Source organism: Mirounga leonina, unplaced genomic scaffold, assembly GCF_011800145.1.
Source record: "Mirounga leonina isolate KUSES-001 unplaced genomic scaffold, KU_Mleo_1.0 Mir_166, whole genome shotgun sequence".
NCBI lineage: Eukaryota > Metazoa > Chordata > Mammalia > Carnivora > Phocidae > Mirounga > Mirounga leonina.
Genome location: NW_023270418.1, coordinates 10,580,667 through 10,596,591, shown reverse-complemented (window position 1 = coordinate 10,596,591; position 15,925 = coordinate 10,580,667). Strand labels below are relative to the sequence as shown.

At 36.5% G+C, this 15,925-nt stretch overlaps 1 protein-coding gene across 1 annotated transcript in view; it reads left to right on the top strand.

The window, feature by feature from the left end:
* Positions 1-2,420: 2,420 nt before the first annotated feature.
* The window catches only part of LOC118016255 (doublecortin domain-containing protein 1-like), a 227,197-nt gene continuing 213,692 nt past the window's right edge, over positions 2,421-15,925 (top strand). The window contains exons 1-5 of the mRNA XM_035013706.1: positions 2,421-2,650; positions 6,361-6,459; positions 10,833-10,932; positions 12,824-12,959; positions 15,570-15,729. Coding sequence (XP_034869597.1) covers positions 2,421-2,650; positions 6,361-6,459; positions 10,833-10,932; positions 12,824-12,959; positions 15,570-15,729 — 725 coding nt within the window. The remainder of the gene's footprint in view (positions 2,651-6,360; positions 6,460-10,832; positions 10,933-12,823; positions 12,960-15,569; positions 15,730-15,925) is intronic.

The window sequence follows — 15,925 nt, the reverse complement described above, 5'->3', positions numbered from 1 at the left end:
GATAGATAGATAGATAGATAGATAGATAGATAGATAGATAGATAGATGATAGATAGAAAAGGCCCTATATTGGGAAATTTAAATAGACATTTTAACTCATGGGACAAAGAAGAAATTATGATGAACATTTAAAAAGGAAATACTGTATTTAGAATCAAAGCAAAATGTGTGAGATGCAGTTAAAGTGTACTTGAAGAAAATGTATAACCTTCAATACTTAAATTGCAAAAGAGGAGAGGCTAAAAATTAATGTGATAAGCTTCCAATTTGAAAGGTTAGGAAAATAATAGCAAAATGAACTCAAAGAATTAAATGAAGGAAATAGGAATTACAAGAACAGAAATTGATACAATATGTGATACATACAAAACAGAATCAACAAAGTCAAAAATTGATTGTTTTGAAAACATTAATAAAATGGATATACCTGGTTACCCTGATTAAGAAAGAAATAGTAAAGGTAAATAATATTAAAAATAAAGGAAAGATACAAATAAAGATACTGAGAGATTAAGAAGACAATAAGGATAAGTAACTTTATGCTAATAAATATTATAACTTAGATAAATAGAATGGTCAAGTTTGCACACTTAAGTAACTTAGAATGGAATCATAATGAATCTTCCATAATGAATCCAATAATCATAGAAGAAATAGAATCAATAGTTAAAATCTCCCCACAAAGAGAACACCAATACCAAATAGTTTTATTGGCAAATTCTACCAAACATATAAGAAGCAAGTATTTCATAATACAAAAAAGAAGCAACAGTTTCTAACTCATTTCATGAGGCTGGGATAAACTTAATACCAAACCCTGACAAGGTTCATACAAGAAAATTGCATGTTAATTTCATTTACGAACATACATGCAAAAATCCTAAAGAAAATATTAGCAAATTGAATTCAGCAATCTATAAAAAAAGATAATGCAGTGTGACCAATTTGGTCCAAGAATGTAATATTAATTTAACATCTTAAAAAAAAACAATGTAATTAACACATAGCCAGTGAAAGGATAAATAATTATATGAGCACATATAATTGCAGAAAATAGAGCCTTATGTGATTCAATGGACATTCAAGAAAAAAAAATCTTTAAAAAATAGGATTGATAGGAAGCTCTGCAGAGCATTTATATCCCACACAGACTGTTAGAAAAATAAGCAAGCTGATTCATTAATTGTATATGAACTATCAAAGGGCTAACAAGAGCCAATTTCCAAAGAAGAATGACAAGGTGGGGAGAGTTGCCCTATCAAATATCAAAACCTGTTAGATATAAAGGTATTGTATGTAATCAAGGCAGTATGGTACTGTACAGGGTAGGAAAATCAACAATTGAAGAGAATAGAACACACAGAAACAGATGCACACTTATACAGAATTGTGATATTTTACAGGATGGTCATTGCAGATTAGTGAGGGATTAACTGCTGCCAGGACAATTGTTTTTGCAGATAGAAAAAAATGAAAAAATTGAGACCTTGCCTAACAACATCGTCTCTGATCATCTGTTCCCCCATTTACGCTTCTTCCACAAATGTTTTATTTTTGTGACTGGCCATACCATCCACCCAGTTGCTCAAACTACAAACCTAGAAGCAATCAATCCTTTCTTCTCTTTATCTCCCAGATATCATGTTCTGCTAATCCTTAAGTCTTGTACATACACTCTGCCCTGTCCTTTTACCCTTCCTTTACCGACTGAGGCTTCAGCCTTGCTACACGGCATTTCTAAGTTAAGTTCCCCTCCTGTGTCGTCCCATCACACCCAGTACTCGCCTGTTGCTATTATGCTTATACTATTGTAATTGTCAGTTTATTTCTAGGTAAGTTTCTGAAGATCTGCTAGAAATTCCTTGTGGAAGAGTATTCTGTCTTGTTCAGTTTTATTTCCAGTGCCTACCCCTGTGCCTGGAATATAGTAAACCATCAATCAGTATTTAGAAAATGCATGAATTAATAAATAAATGAATGAAAGATACACAGTAAGTGAGTTCTGCAACTGAAACATAGAAATTGGTCTAAGTTCTTTTGTCATCTCATTCTGGTTTTTGGAGAGTTCCTCAAATGTATTCTTCTTTGTCAAATAGGTCTAGTTTAAGATAATACTATTTCAGGCTATGATAAAACCACTTTTCATACATTCTTCACATTGATTAAAGATACTTCACACACAAGCAAAAAACATCCCAAGCTAATTCAGTTTTATCTTTTTAGAATGATGATTCTCTGAGAGGGACTAAGTCTTCTATGTTGTAACACAACACAGTGTGTCTTAAAATTGTTCCTTTTTAATTAAATGAAACATCAATTAGAATTGTCTGGAACATCTTAGATGCCCAATACATTTTTTGATGTATGAATGAAAAATTAAAGGTATAAGTTGTGTGTTTAGTATTTTTTTATATCTAGAAATGACTCTTCTTACTTATCATCACATTCTTTGTCATTTCTTTCTGAAGGAGTTTGATTGGCCAATAGAAGGACTGCTTATTCCAAACAGTCCTCCCATGAAGAAATCCATCTGTAAGACCCCGGAGCTGTGTGTCCCTATGAGGCTCAGAGTTCTGCGGAATGGAGACAAGAATAAAAATAGAGCCTTTATTATAATTGGTCCAGACAGCTCACCTGGACGGAAAATGCAGTTAAGAACAGTTTGCTCATACTTCTCGTTTCTCATTTCCACAAATTTTTGTCTTCGTTAAGAATGCATTTCTGGGAGAATTCTGTGTTTATTTTTAAAAAGGGTTCTCGAGATGCCTGGGTGGCTCCATTGGTGGAGTGACTCTCAATTTTGGCTCAGGTCATGACATCAGGGTTGTAAGGTCATGGGATGAGCCCCGCCTCAAGCTCTGTACTCAGGGGGGAGTCTGCTTGAGATTCTCTCTCTCTCTCCCTCTCCCTTTGCCCCTCCCTCTTCTCTCTCTCTCTCTCTCAAATAAATAAATAAATCTTTAAAATAAAGAAACAAATTAATTAATAAATAAAAAGGGCTCCCATGTTGATATTTGGAGATGAAAATAGAGACTGAGATTTAATTAAAACTTGTCAGGAACTTTTAACTCTTCTGATTGAGGCTAAGCACGGGAGAAAATAATGAGTTAGAAATGGGTACTTCTGATCAAAAAAAGTTCTGAGATTAATGTCTATTTTGAATTAGCATTTTTGTTTAAGTTTTATTAATGTGTTTCAAAATAACTGAGTTCATGAATTTCTTCTTACATATAATTGTGTAAGTCCTTATTTAAATTATTATTGTACATTATTATTTACATGAAGATCTTTGGCATATTTACCAAGCAAATGCAGTTCTCAAAATATAACTTCATATAATTTATATCTCTGCCTTTGGAATAACATTTTAAAAGCTTATCATTCTAGAAAAACATCGATCTGCACTTTAGCTTGTGTTACAAGATTGGAATAAAATCTTCCCATACAACCAATATTTCTCCAACATTAGAGAAAAATCACTTGCTGTATTTTCATTACGTTTTATGACAAAAGAAATCATAGACCAGTGCAAGGCTGTGATGTAAAGAATGAGTTAAATATATTGTTTCTCATATTATTAGCAGTGCTGTTATCTTCTGACCTTTCTTTTGAGATGTTTAGAATATTTGAGGCTGCTGATAATCGTTTAATATTACTTTCTTCACATTGATTAAATATACTTCATACATCGCTGAACAATGAGTAACATTCAGATCGGCTGTCCACTGAACTGCCTGTAAAGATGATAAAGTAAAAAATTAATCTTCAAAGTAAAGTCAAGCCTGAAATTGAAATCTTTGACGCATACATTTCATAATTAGCTCATTCTGCTAGATGTAAAATGTGAGGGTAATGCCCTTAAATTACATATGACTTTTTTTAACATCCAAAGTTAACAATTTTTGTCCCTTCCTACATTTATTTTTTTACACTATGTCTTTCACTGGGGCTCAAAATTATATACAGATTTTATCTTTCCACATTAATGTTTTAAAATGCATAGTTCAGTCAGGTAATCCAAACATAATTGAGAGATTTGTTCATTTGGACAACTATTCCAGCAGAAAGTATGTGAAACCCTGTTATGTTCATGGAATGGTGTGTCCTAATTAATCAAGTATTCACTTTGTTCACTACATAAATTAATTATTCCCCCAAAATTAAAGTACACTGGCATACACTTGACATTAAACTCTTCTAAATATACATTATTTTTTCTTGGTCATTTCAGAAAATTTTCTACAGGATCTTCAATAGCATTGTTTGCCCAGAGCTGTATGTAAATACTGGTTAACAGAAGGTTCAAATGGAAAGAATTTTGGCTAATATTACTGAGCAGCTGCATTGCCCAGTTCCAGAGGACACTTTTCACATTGTATTCTATACAAACGCATCCCAGAGTTGTGCAGAGTAGGAGTCCTGCTATGCTACTTTTCATATATCCAAGCTAAATATTTTCTGTCAGAAGAAATAAATGCTAAGGACATGTAGGCGTACATTACATGCATTATCTTGAAACTTATTTGTAAGAATGAAGATAGTTGGGCTATTTTGTGTCTTTACAAGTGAAATCAAGCTAGAATGATGAAACATAGACCCATTTTAACCAAATCCTATCCTGGCAACATGCTGTCCTTTAGTTACTTAATAATTCATTCTAGACAGTTTTGAGGGAAATTTGTTGTTGCTGGTTCCTCTATCTACAAAGCCAACAGAAGATCAAATATCATTTGTTTGTGATTTAGTCGATCTTTACTCTTGGTGAGTAATAAGATCTTGTCAGTCTTGGGTAGTGGCTGTCAAAATTCAAATAAATTAAAACCGTTGTGATTTCCAGGTGAATTTCTTCTCTCAGAATAGCAAGTTAAACAAGGAGAATTTTGTAAGTGTTAGTTTAAGGAATTCTAAGAGGAAAGGCTCAATTTGAAGCTATGTGATAAACTTTATATTTTTAGATAATTTTAATGAGTAAGTTATTAGTAAGTTATGATCTCTGGACTCACTCAAGCACCTTAATATAGCTTTTAAGGCCCTTTGTGAATTGTTCCTGCATATTTTTCTAGCTCTATCTCTTATCAACACTCTCTCCAGTTCTTACTCTTAAACCCCTGCCACTCCCCAACACCTTCCATCTGCCTTAAAATAATAAAGGTGTTCTGAGAATGAGTTTGGCCTTCCTTTCTAGATGCTGACCCTGAACTTGACACTTCCCTACCCACCCTTGAATTAGCTGTAGCTTCTATGTTCTCCAATGCTCTGATTGCTGTGGACTTTTCCCCAGCATAACTCCTACTGCTCTGTGTTGTGATTATCTGCTTATGCTTCCATCCATGAGACAGAGAACAGGGATGATGTGTTATTCATCCATATATGTGCTTTCTGCTATGGTCTGGTCATGGGACAGTGTGTCCTCGTTAATCAAGTACTAAGCCATTTTATTTACCACAGGATATAGGGCCAAAATGGGCCATAAATTGTGCTTATTGAATTTATTCATTCATTCATGTATCTATTAATTTATTTATGCTTAACTATACTTGATTACCATATTTTGTGAATGAACAACTATATTTGACCACTATTTCTTTCATTCAATAAAATATAGAGATTCTAAAACTATACCAGATAGTTTTCTAACTTGAAAATTTGAGCTGATACATATTCCAATTAAACATTTTTTTCTATGTCTATCATTAATCACTTTCCAGTTTAAAAATATTTAGGTTTGGATTGATAACTTAATAATAGATGAATAAACATATGAATATCAACTATATATGAACATCACAGGCAAAATGAATGTAGTCTCTGTATTTTCTTTAAAACTGATAAATTCACAGCTCAGAGTGTCCAGCATTATTAGAAGAGGATTAAAATACTGAAAATTCATTTTCTTATATAAATTGTTCATAGTATAAATGTTTATAAACTTAATTTAATTGTGATAGTTTTTTAAATCCTTTTTTTAAACTTAAAAAAAATATTTTTTAAAGATTTATTTATTCATTTATTTAAGAGAGAGGGAGGAGAGTGGGGAGAAGGGCAGAGGGGAAGGGAATGAGAGAATCTCAAGCAGACTCTGGGCTAAGCGTGGAGACCTACTCGGGGCTCGATCTCAGGACACTGAGATCACCACCTCAGCCAAAATCAAGAGCTGGACGCTTAACTGACTGAGCCACCCAGGTGCCCCTGAAATCTTCTTCTTCTTCTTCTTCTTTTTTTTTTTTTTAAAGAAAGCATATTATTTTAGGACAAATTATGATAAATTGAAACCTCATGATTTTTTCACATATTTAAAGACGAAAGGTAATTGATAACATATACTGACATATCAGTCAAATCTTGGATCATTTGTTTCAGAAATGTTGACATTGAAAGGAAAAAGAATGTGAAAAACCACGTTACTAAATATTTTGAAACAGAAACAATCCAGACCGAATTTCACCAACTTTTGGAGAGGTAAATACTTACTATCCTAAATGCAAAGGCATTTTCCATTCTAGTGCCTAAATAATTATGTCTAACACATAATACAAAATACATATGTATCTGCATAAGAAGGCTGTTGTTAATACAATGATTCTGGAGTTTTTAATCTGTGAAATATATAAACTATGTGAGTTTATGATACCAGTGCTAATTAATAAATTTTTGCCCCAAATGTCAAGGGCTGGCAATTTCCCCTAGCTTCTGAGCTACCAACTCTGTAAATATAAATTATTCCCATTTAAAAAATATATGTCACAAATGTACAGCACTTTTCTTTGGTTTACATTTGTTTGAATTGGAATCAGTAGTTATCTACTGTAAACCACATTTTAAATGTCATCAGCCCATATCATATTTGTAAAATATGTTGTAATTTTCTTTTGATTAATATTTTCCTACCAAAACAAGAATTATTCCCATAGAATTTGATAACTGCTTAAAGGTAGAGCACCAGGTATCAACATTTTTACAAAATATGTCTTGTTGAATATGAGGGGGCAATCTTATAAAATGTAAGGAAAATAATGCTAATTTTTATTTAGTAAGTCACTCCAGATGGCTTTGATGGTCTTTTCTTGGTGGTGGTGGTTCTTCCACCTCCAAAGATAAAGGAAGATCTAGTGGTATAACAAGCATTATTTTTAAATAGTAAATAGGGAATTTTTTTTGTTGATACTTAAAGTTGCAGGCAACATGGAATATTGGAAATACCATTGAATTAAGAGTCAAGGGGATTGATTTTAACCCCAGGTTTGCCATTAACTAACAAAAACTTCAGCAAAGCACTCCCCTTCTCTGAGTCCCAGTTCCTCTTTGCTAAACAGAATTGGATGAAAAGCTAAGAGGAAAGCATGAAAGAATTTGATTTTTTTCAATATCTGTTGTATTCATGTCATGTGCATCAACTGGTGTTAGATATTCTGCTGGAGATTAAAAAAGGGGGAGGGGGGCAAGACATTCCGTGCTCTCAGGAAACTCCTAACTTGTTGGGAAGACAGTTTGCTCAGTGAAACAGTCAGAAAGCCACAGAGGGCAGTATTTAATTGTGCAGAAGTAAAAATAATCAAGGGGTCATTTTATAGATGACCAGGAAGGAGGAAGAACCTGGTGAGGGACAGCTATTAGGGAAGGCCTCATGGAGAAGAGAGAAAATGAGAGAGATCTAAAAAGACAGAGATACCAAGCAAGAAGATAAAGAAAAGAAGAAAGCATGTATCCATAGCTTCTGTGCATTTTCCCACTGTTCTGAAATAACTGGAAGGATGTGGTGGGGCTCCTGGGATAGGTGTCCTGGTGAGTGATTGGAGAAAGGAAGTCCCTGCTCCTATAGACCTGTAGCGATCTGCAGACCTGGGAGACACACTTGCTTCCTTTCTCCCAGGGCATCCTAGGTTATATTGAAATACAGCCCTCCAGGTACCAGCTCCACCTGCCACTCCTCTTCCACTCTAGTGCTCACAGAGCACAGAGATCAGACTCTACTTTTCTGGACTCCCTGTAAATCTGAGTAGGCCATGTGGTTGCCAGTCCTAATTCCTAGTGTGCAAGTCAGAAGACCTTATTTCTAGGACATTTGCCTCCACGTAATGGAGAAATCTTGGACCACTTGCTCAGCACCTCACTCAGTCCCCTCACTCTGTGGATCAACTATCTCATTATTCTATGACGGGGGGCCATACAATGTTGTGAAGGACTCAGATTTAGGTTTGAATTTCAGCTCTCCTACTTGCTAGCTATGCAATCTTGGGCAAGGAAATTAACCTTCAGGCTCACTTTCCTCATCAGTAAAATTGGCCTCTCAGAAATGATGTGAGAATTAAGTGAGAGTAGCCATGAAATGCTTGCAGTGCTTGATCCATTTTGATAATGTGTTGCTGACTGTTTATGTGCCAGGCGCTGTACAGATATCCACACATTTAACCTGTAAAATATCACTGTGAGATAAATACTACTATAGCTGTCTTTTACTGATAGGGCAAATGAGGCTCGGAGAAATTAAGGGACTTTTTCAAGGTTACACAACCAGAACAGGAGGGCTAGAATTTGAACCCAGGCAATCTGACTCCAGAGTCCACATTCCTCCTTAGGCACTTAACAGCTAATTCTGTCTCCATTTATGTTAACTGGCATGTGAACAAGTTGGAGGAATTAAATAGAGAGGAAAAAGCTTACCCCAATCCTCTCTAGCCCACCTACATGGGCCAATTAAATTCAGTACTATTAAAACCAGGGTTTCAAAAAAAGAAAGGAGATTTACCAACCACCCATTCCTTCTATTCTCCCACTCGTTGTCCTAAAACAGGATATTCCCATAGTCCAAATGTTCTCCAGGAAAATGTGAGTAGGAGCAGATATGATAATGGTAATTCTTAGGTCATGCTATAACTGCCTGGACCCACAAAGATATCCATTTAGGGAAAGTAGAAGGAATCAGGTTGGGTCTCTGGGCAGCAAAGAAAGAGAATCAGGCACATCTTGTGGCTGGGGGCTCAATTTTCTTATAGTTCCTTCCCACTTCCTCCTCACCAATTCCTTTGGTCCACCAGCTGCTAGAGCTATGACACAGGAGGCAGAGACTTAGTTCCCATTGCCTTAGTTCCTTCTAAGGCCTCTCAGAGAAATGGAGGGCCTAATTATCTGCTCAATTGCTTTATCCCATCTAAGGAAACAAAATTGAGAAATATTCTTCATACAGTTTAGCCTTCCTGATCAGCATAAAGTCACTTCTAATTCACTTAGGATAGACAGTACATTCTAATGTAAAATATATTTAGCAAGAATCCTTTACTTTTCTTGTTCCAAAGGTGGGATCATCTCAACAGTCTTCTCAACAGCCCCATCACGTTCCGTTACCCCTCCATTCTCTTCCCCCACCACTCAGCCTCCTTGCCACTCTCCTGAACGGGCTGTGTAACTTGCAGCCTCTCCTGCTTTAGTGCATCTTCTACCTGTCGGACAGCTAACTCTCTAAAGAGCGGAGCTGAGAACATCACACCTCTACTCTCCTACCTTCAGTGACTTCCTGCGGTTTATGGGGTAGAGGCCAAGTTTCTTAGCCTGGTATCTTAAGTGCTTTCCATGGGTTCCTGTCTTCTTTTCCAGCTTCATCTGGCTCCTGCTCCCATCCATACACCCGGGTCCAGCCACGCGAGACTTCTCTAGGTCCTAATCCTTCTCGACCAACTCCTATTCATCTGCAAAGGCCCAACCCAAATGTCACTTCCTTCAATCAGGGTTCCCTGGAGGAATTCATTGTTTTGTTTTTCCTGTGTTCTCACAGCACCCTGGCCATGTGCCTATGACAGCACCCACTCCTGCATATTTTTTTAAATTTTTTAATTACATTATGTTAATCACCATACATTACATCATTAGTTTTTGATGTAGTGTTCCATGAGTCATTGTTTGTGTATAACACCCAGTGTTCCATTCAGTACATGCCCTCTTTAATACCCATCACCAGGCTAACCCATCCCCCCACGCTCCTCCCCTCTAGAACCCTCAGTTTGTTTCTCAGAGTCCATAGTCTTTCATAGTTTGTCTCCCTCTCCGATTATCCCCCCTTCATTTTTCCCTTCCTGCTATCTTCTTCTTTTACATCATTAGTTTTTGATGTAGTGTTCCATGATTCATTGTTTGTGTATCACTCCTGCATATTATACTTCAGTTGCTGACCTGTCTCTCTCCTGACAAGAGAGGGAGCTCTTCAGGGAACAAGAAAACAGTATCATTCATTTTGATATCCACAGGGCAAGGCCAAATGCTTGTTTGGGGCCTGGGGCTGGAAATCACTGTTGAGTGGTTAACCAGGCTAAAGATTCCTGTTTGAAAGGGAGTTAAAGGGCCATAGAGATCACTACTAATGGAGGGAGATGAGAAACTGCTTGGTGATGGATACGACTCTGGGAAGAGAATAGAACGTTAACAGAAAAAGCCAAGGAAAGTATTTTAGGTAGAAGGAAGAGCGTGAGCAAAGGCACACAATTAGAAAGTGTGCGGCATATTGAAGAATGAAAAATCAATAATGATATGCCTACTTATTTGTTGATCAGGCCTGGCACTGTGGTAAGCACTTTTCAAAATCAGCCTTTAATCCTCACTAAAACCCTAGAAGATAAGAAATTGAGGCTTAGAGAAGTTCATTTGCCCAAGTCCCACAGCTTGGATGGGGGAATGAGACTCCAAAGCGGTCTGATGGGCTCCAGGGTCTGCCTCTGGGTGGTCTCACAGGTCTGCAGCAGGAGTGGGTGTTGATGGTCCAGACCCTTGATTTCTCATATTTTCTCTCTACTCTGCTGGAAGGCTTCTATCTACAAGCTCAGTTTTTGTGTCTCTTATTACAGGTGCACTGAAATTTTAAATTTACCTTCTGCAGCTCGGAGATTGTTCAATGAAAAGGGAAAGGAAATCTTTGCCCTAAAAGACCTTCAAAGAGATGAACTGGTAAAGACATGAATGTGAAACTGGAAATAGTATATGCATACAACTAAAAGATAAATGTTTTAAAATACAAGACTTCAAACAGTAACTGCTTCCCCCCTTACTTTCTCTCAGCCTTACTCAGCAATCCTCAGAAAATCATACTAATAGCTAACTGTTGAGAGTTACTGTCAGGCATGATTTCCAGGGCTTTCTAAGAATGAACTCATTTAAGGATCAGCATGACCCTATGAGATGGATGCTATCAATGTCCCCACTTTAGAAGGGAGGGTGGAAACTAGACAAGACCAGATTATTAACCACTTGTGATTTCTGTCTCCTACTCTGAAGGAGGTAGATACCTCCTCTTTTTGAGGCTTTCAAAAAGTAGTTGTTTAGTGATTTCTTACTAAATGAAAATTTCACTCTTTCAGAAAAAAAATTAAATCTAGTGTTTCACACAGACTGGGTGGCTAGAGATGATTGAGAAGGACTTTAGCAGCCAGCCCTTTCTCCCATTTATGGAATTTGAGGCATCAGCTCGAAAAGAAAACCTGCTTGACCAATGCCTGAAATTCTTTGAACAGAGAGCTGAGCTCTCATCATATCAGAACTCAACTCAGGCTCTGAATGTAAAGACCCCTTGAGCGAGTCTTAAACCATAGTACTGATGACTAAAGTCTGTGTTGTTGGAATTGGGGAGATCTCTTTTGAATTCTAACACTATCACTTCCAAGGTTTTAGTTCGTTGGTTTTTAATTTTTTTCTTTGCTTTTGCTGCTGCATTAATTCACTGGGTTATTTCAGAAAGAATTCAAGGTAGATTACATTAAAACATAGGATATAAAAGGATAAATTTAATGTAAGGATAAGTAGATGAGGCCACCAAGGCGAAGGGAGTATGAGTGAAAGGAAGATAAGATGGAGCCAGGAGTGAGTGTTACAAGATTCTGTATATTTGCTAGAAACAAACCTATCACTGTTCTGAGCAGCCAACATAGAGACAGAAACATCGACAGTTACATGATCAAGTATGTCCAGAGAAAAAAGGGAAGCCTATTGTTCAAACAGAAAAAAATTTTGAGAAAGTTTTCCCTGAGTTGTCATACAGGGGGCTGTGTATAATCACCAACGTGGGGCCACGGAAGAGCACCGAGTAGAATTTTTCTTCCTACTGAGTATTCTCAATATATCACTCTATTTTTTCTTACTTCAAAGAAATACCAATTCGTTTAAGAAATAAATATAAGCAGCATGAAGAACAGGTATCATTCATAATCTCAGCATCTAGAAATAGCCACATTAACATATTAAAGTTCATTTATACCAGTGGCTTTGTTCAGCTTCTTCTGTAAAAGGTCAGTTAGTAAATATTTACAGACCATATGATCTCTAATGAAACATCAGCTCTTGCCATTGTAAGCACAAAAGCAGTCACAGGAAGCATGTAAATGCATGGGCATAACTGTGTTCTAATAAAACTCTATTTACACAAACAGGCAGCAGGCCAGATTTGGGCCTCAGCCATAGTTTACAAAGCCCTAATTTACACCTACCTCCCCTTCCTTCCTTCCTCCCTCCCTCCCTCCTTCCCTTTCTTTCTTTTTTTCCTTCCTTTAAAAAATTATTTTATAAAACTTTATTTTGAAAAAATTTATAGATTCACAGGACGTTGCAAAGATAGTATGGAGAAGTACTTTTTTTTTTTGGTATAACCCTTGAGATCCTTCAAAGTTGTCATGTTTATCAACAGTTTTGCCTTTTTATCACTGAGTATTATCCATGGTGTCATAGTTTGTTTAACCATTTGCCTATTATAGGACATTTTGTTTGTACTTTTGGCTGGTTTTGGCTATTACTAATAATGCTGCTGTGAACAGTTGCACACAGGATCAGAGATTCACTTCTTTGCTAGGTATATGTTTCATGTGGAGAACATTGGATCAATCCTGATGTGTCCATTGCTCAGCAAAAGAAACAAATCTTCCTGAGAAACTTAGCATCAGATATTTCTAAAATTCAAACTTTCTGCAGTATACGTAAGATAGAGGGTAAGCATTGGAATTATTTACCATAATATATATGGCCAAAATTAAATGCTTGATGCTGCTTTTTTTTTAATTGTTTGTTTAAATAGTCATATTTCACTCCTATATCCTGCCGTTTAGCTCTTTAGACAAAATTATATATTTAACAGGATTGCATATTTTAATTCACACTACACTTTGGATGTGTAAAGAAAACGTAATTTATTTTGTCTTTAACAAATCAGGTCTTCTTTGTTTTCTGTTAAGGAAAGTATAAAGTGTCCAATCAGGTTTAAATTTTGCCTTACCCATTAATTTATATTATTTATAATCCATTAATTATATATTTAGGGACAGATTCCAGATTTCCCAGTCCCCAGAGTCTCTCTTTCGTTCCTCTCTCAGATGGTAGGGAAGAACTTGGGGCACAGAGTCTCTTGCTTTCTGGGGCTTGGTGGCCGCCATCCCTGGCTGGGCGACTGTGTTCCATTCTTTTGGCTCAGACGGTGCTTTGGGTGGGTGATGCTTCCTGCTTCTGCTCCCTTTGGCCCCCTGAAGCCTGGCTGTGGTGGAGCTCATCTCTGAAGTCCTTATTATAGAACCCCTTCACCCCTCCTTCGCAACCACTTCTGGAAAGCTCTCCAGCATGACTTCAGCAAATCTTGGGTCATGGCTGCACCTCTCAGAAACCAGATCCAGGTTGACAGGGCTGTGCCTCAGATTGGCGTGGTGGAGGCAACTTGAGAGGTGACTTGTCACAATGTTCTGAATAATGAACAGTGTCCTTAATGTTTCCTTGGCATAGCTTAGATAGATACCCGAAGTGAAGCCTGTAGAGGGAATCATGACATCCAGTGCTGATTTTCTGCCTTCCTCTATCTTCTGTCTCAAATGCCCTCAGGCCAAGAAATGGTGGGTTTTCACCAAATCAACCTTGAGGTTAAAGCTTTGATATAATAGATGGGAGCTAACAGCATTTAGAAAAATCCTAAACCATGAGAGCGTCAATCCTGATTTACATGGCCCTTGTCTTATGGCAATATGTTGTGCTTGAGTGTCAAAACTAACTTTGTACTTTTGCTTTCCTTTGTAACATTTCACATCAACTCATGGTCTTACTCCTTCCGTTAAGGCTGCCCCAGGAGCTAGGACAAAGGTCCTATACATAGAAAGTCAAAAGAGAAAAATCATTAATATAATTTAAAACATTTCCCTATTACATATATTGAATGCTGTACAGTAAGTTTTGTATGAATCTTTCAAGGCATTAGGGACTTCCACTGAGGAATTTGGGATCCTAGATAATGATCTAGAGACATATATCTAAATAATATGCCCATTTGAATGGTTAGAATTTATAATAATTAACATTTTTTAGAAAGACCTATCCTTTAGTACTTTTTTTCCTCTTAGACATTTTTAAAAATGAAGGGTAATTGACTATGTTGCTATATTTGTTTCAGGTATATAACATAGTGATTTGATATTTATATACATTATGAAATGGTCACTGTAATAAATCTAGTTACCATTTGTCACCATACAAAGTTGTTATAATATTATTGACTATATTCCCTATGCCATACATTACATCCCCATGTCTGATTTTTTTATAACTGGAAGATTATACCTTTTAATCCCCTTCATCTATCTCGTCCATCCTTCTACCCTTCTGACAATTATCAGTTTGTTCTCTGTATCTGTGAGTCTGTTTCAGTTTTGTTTTGTTTTGTTATTTAGATGTAAGTGAAATGTACGTGAAATAATACAGTATGTGTCTTTCTCTGTCTGACTTATTTTACTTTGCAAAATACCCTCGAGTTACCTCCATGTTGACAAAATAGCAAGATTTCATTTTTTATGACCACATAATATTCCATTATCTATATAGCACTTCTTTATCCATTCATCTGTTGATGGACACTTAGACTGTTTCCATATCTTGGCTATTGTAAATAATGCTGTGATGGACATAGGGGTACATATATCTTTTCAAATTAGTGTTTTCATTTTCTTTGGATGAATACCTCGAAGTGGAATTGCTGGATCATATGGTAGTTCTATTTTTAATTTTTTGAGGAGCCTCCATACTGTTTTCTGTAGTAGGTACACCAATTGTACATCACCAACTAGGTGCACAAGGGCTCCCTTTTCTCAACGTCTTTTTTTTTTTTTTCGTTAATAGACATTCTGACAGGTGTGAGATGATATCTCACTATGATTCTGATTTGATTTGATTTGCATTTCCCTGGTGCTTAGTGATGCTGAGCATCTTTTCATGTGTAGGTTGACCATCTGTATGTCGTCTCTGGAAGAATGTCTTTTCAGGTCCTCTGCCCATTTTTTAATCAGATTGTTTTTAGATATTGAACTTTATGAGTTCTTTGTATATTTTAGAGGTAACCCCTACTTTTAGTACTTTTGACTGCAAATATCTTGGGGGGAAAGAATCTACAGAAAATTAAGTGAAATCCAGTTTATTAAAGAGCAACTATCAATTAACACTTAGAAAGTGTTCTCTTAGACCAAATAGCTGAAAATTGTCTGCATTCTTATTTTAACATGTGTTTTCAAATTCCTAGTATTCTGCAATCATAACTAATACGTCCTTGCAATTTGCGCATTTCTGCTCAGCTCTTGTTTTAGAAGTCCAAAGTGATATCGTGTCTGGAGCCAAGCTTGCTGTGCATAAGCCTGTAGCAATTTTTGGAGAAGAGAAGCAAATGATAGGACCAAAGGAAAAGCAAATGCAAAAAAATGCTTTAACAACGGAAAAGGCTTCCAGTGAAATTCTGTAAGTAATCAGCATGGCCAGGAAAACTACCTGGTTCCTATTTGAACTCAGCTCATTAGCTCAATAACAGCACAGAGCCCATGCAGGGAATCCATATACCACATTTGTGATATGGATGTCAGGTGAAGAGCTAGTATTTAATTAGTTTTCTGGCAAAAAGATCAAGCTGGAGCTTCAATGTTCAGCCATCACAATG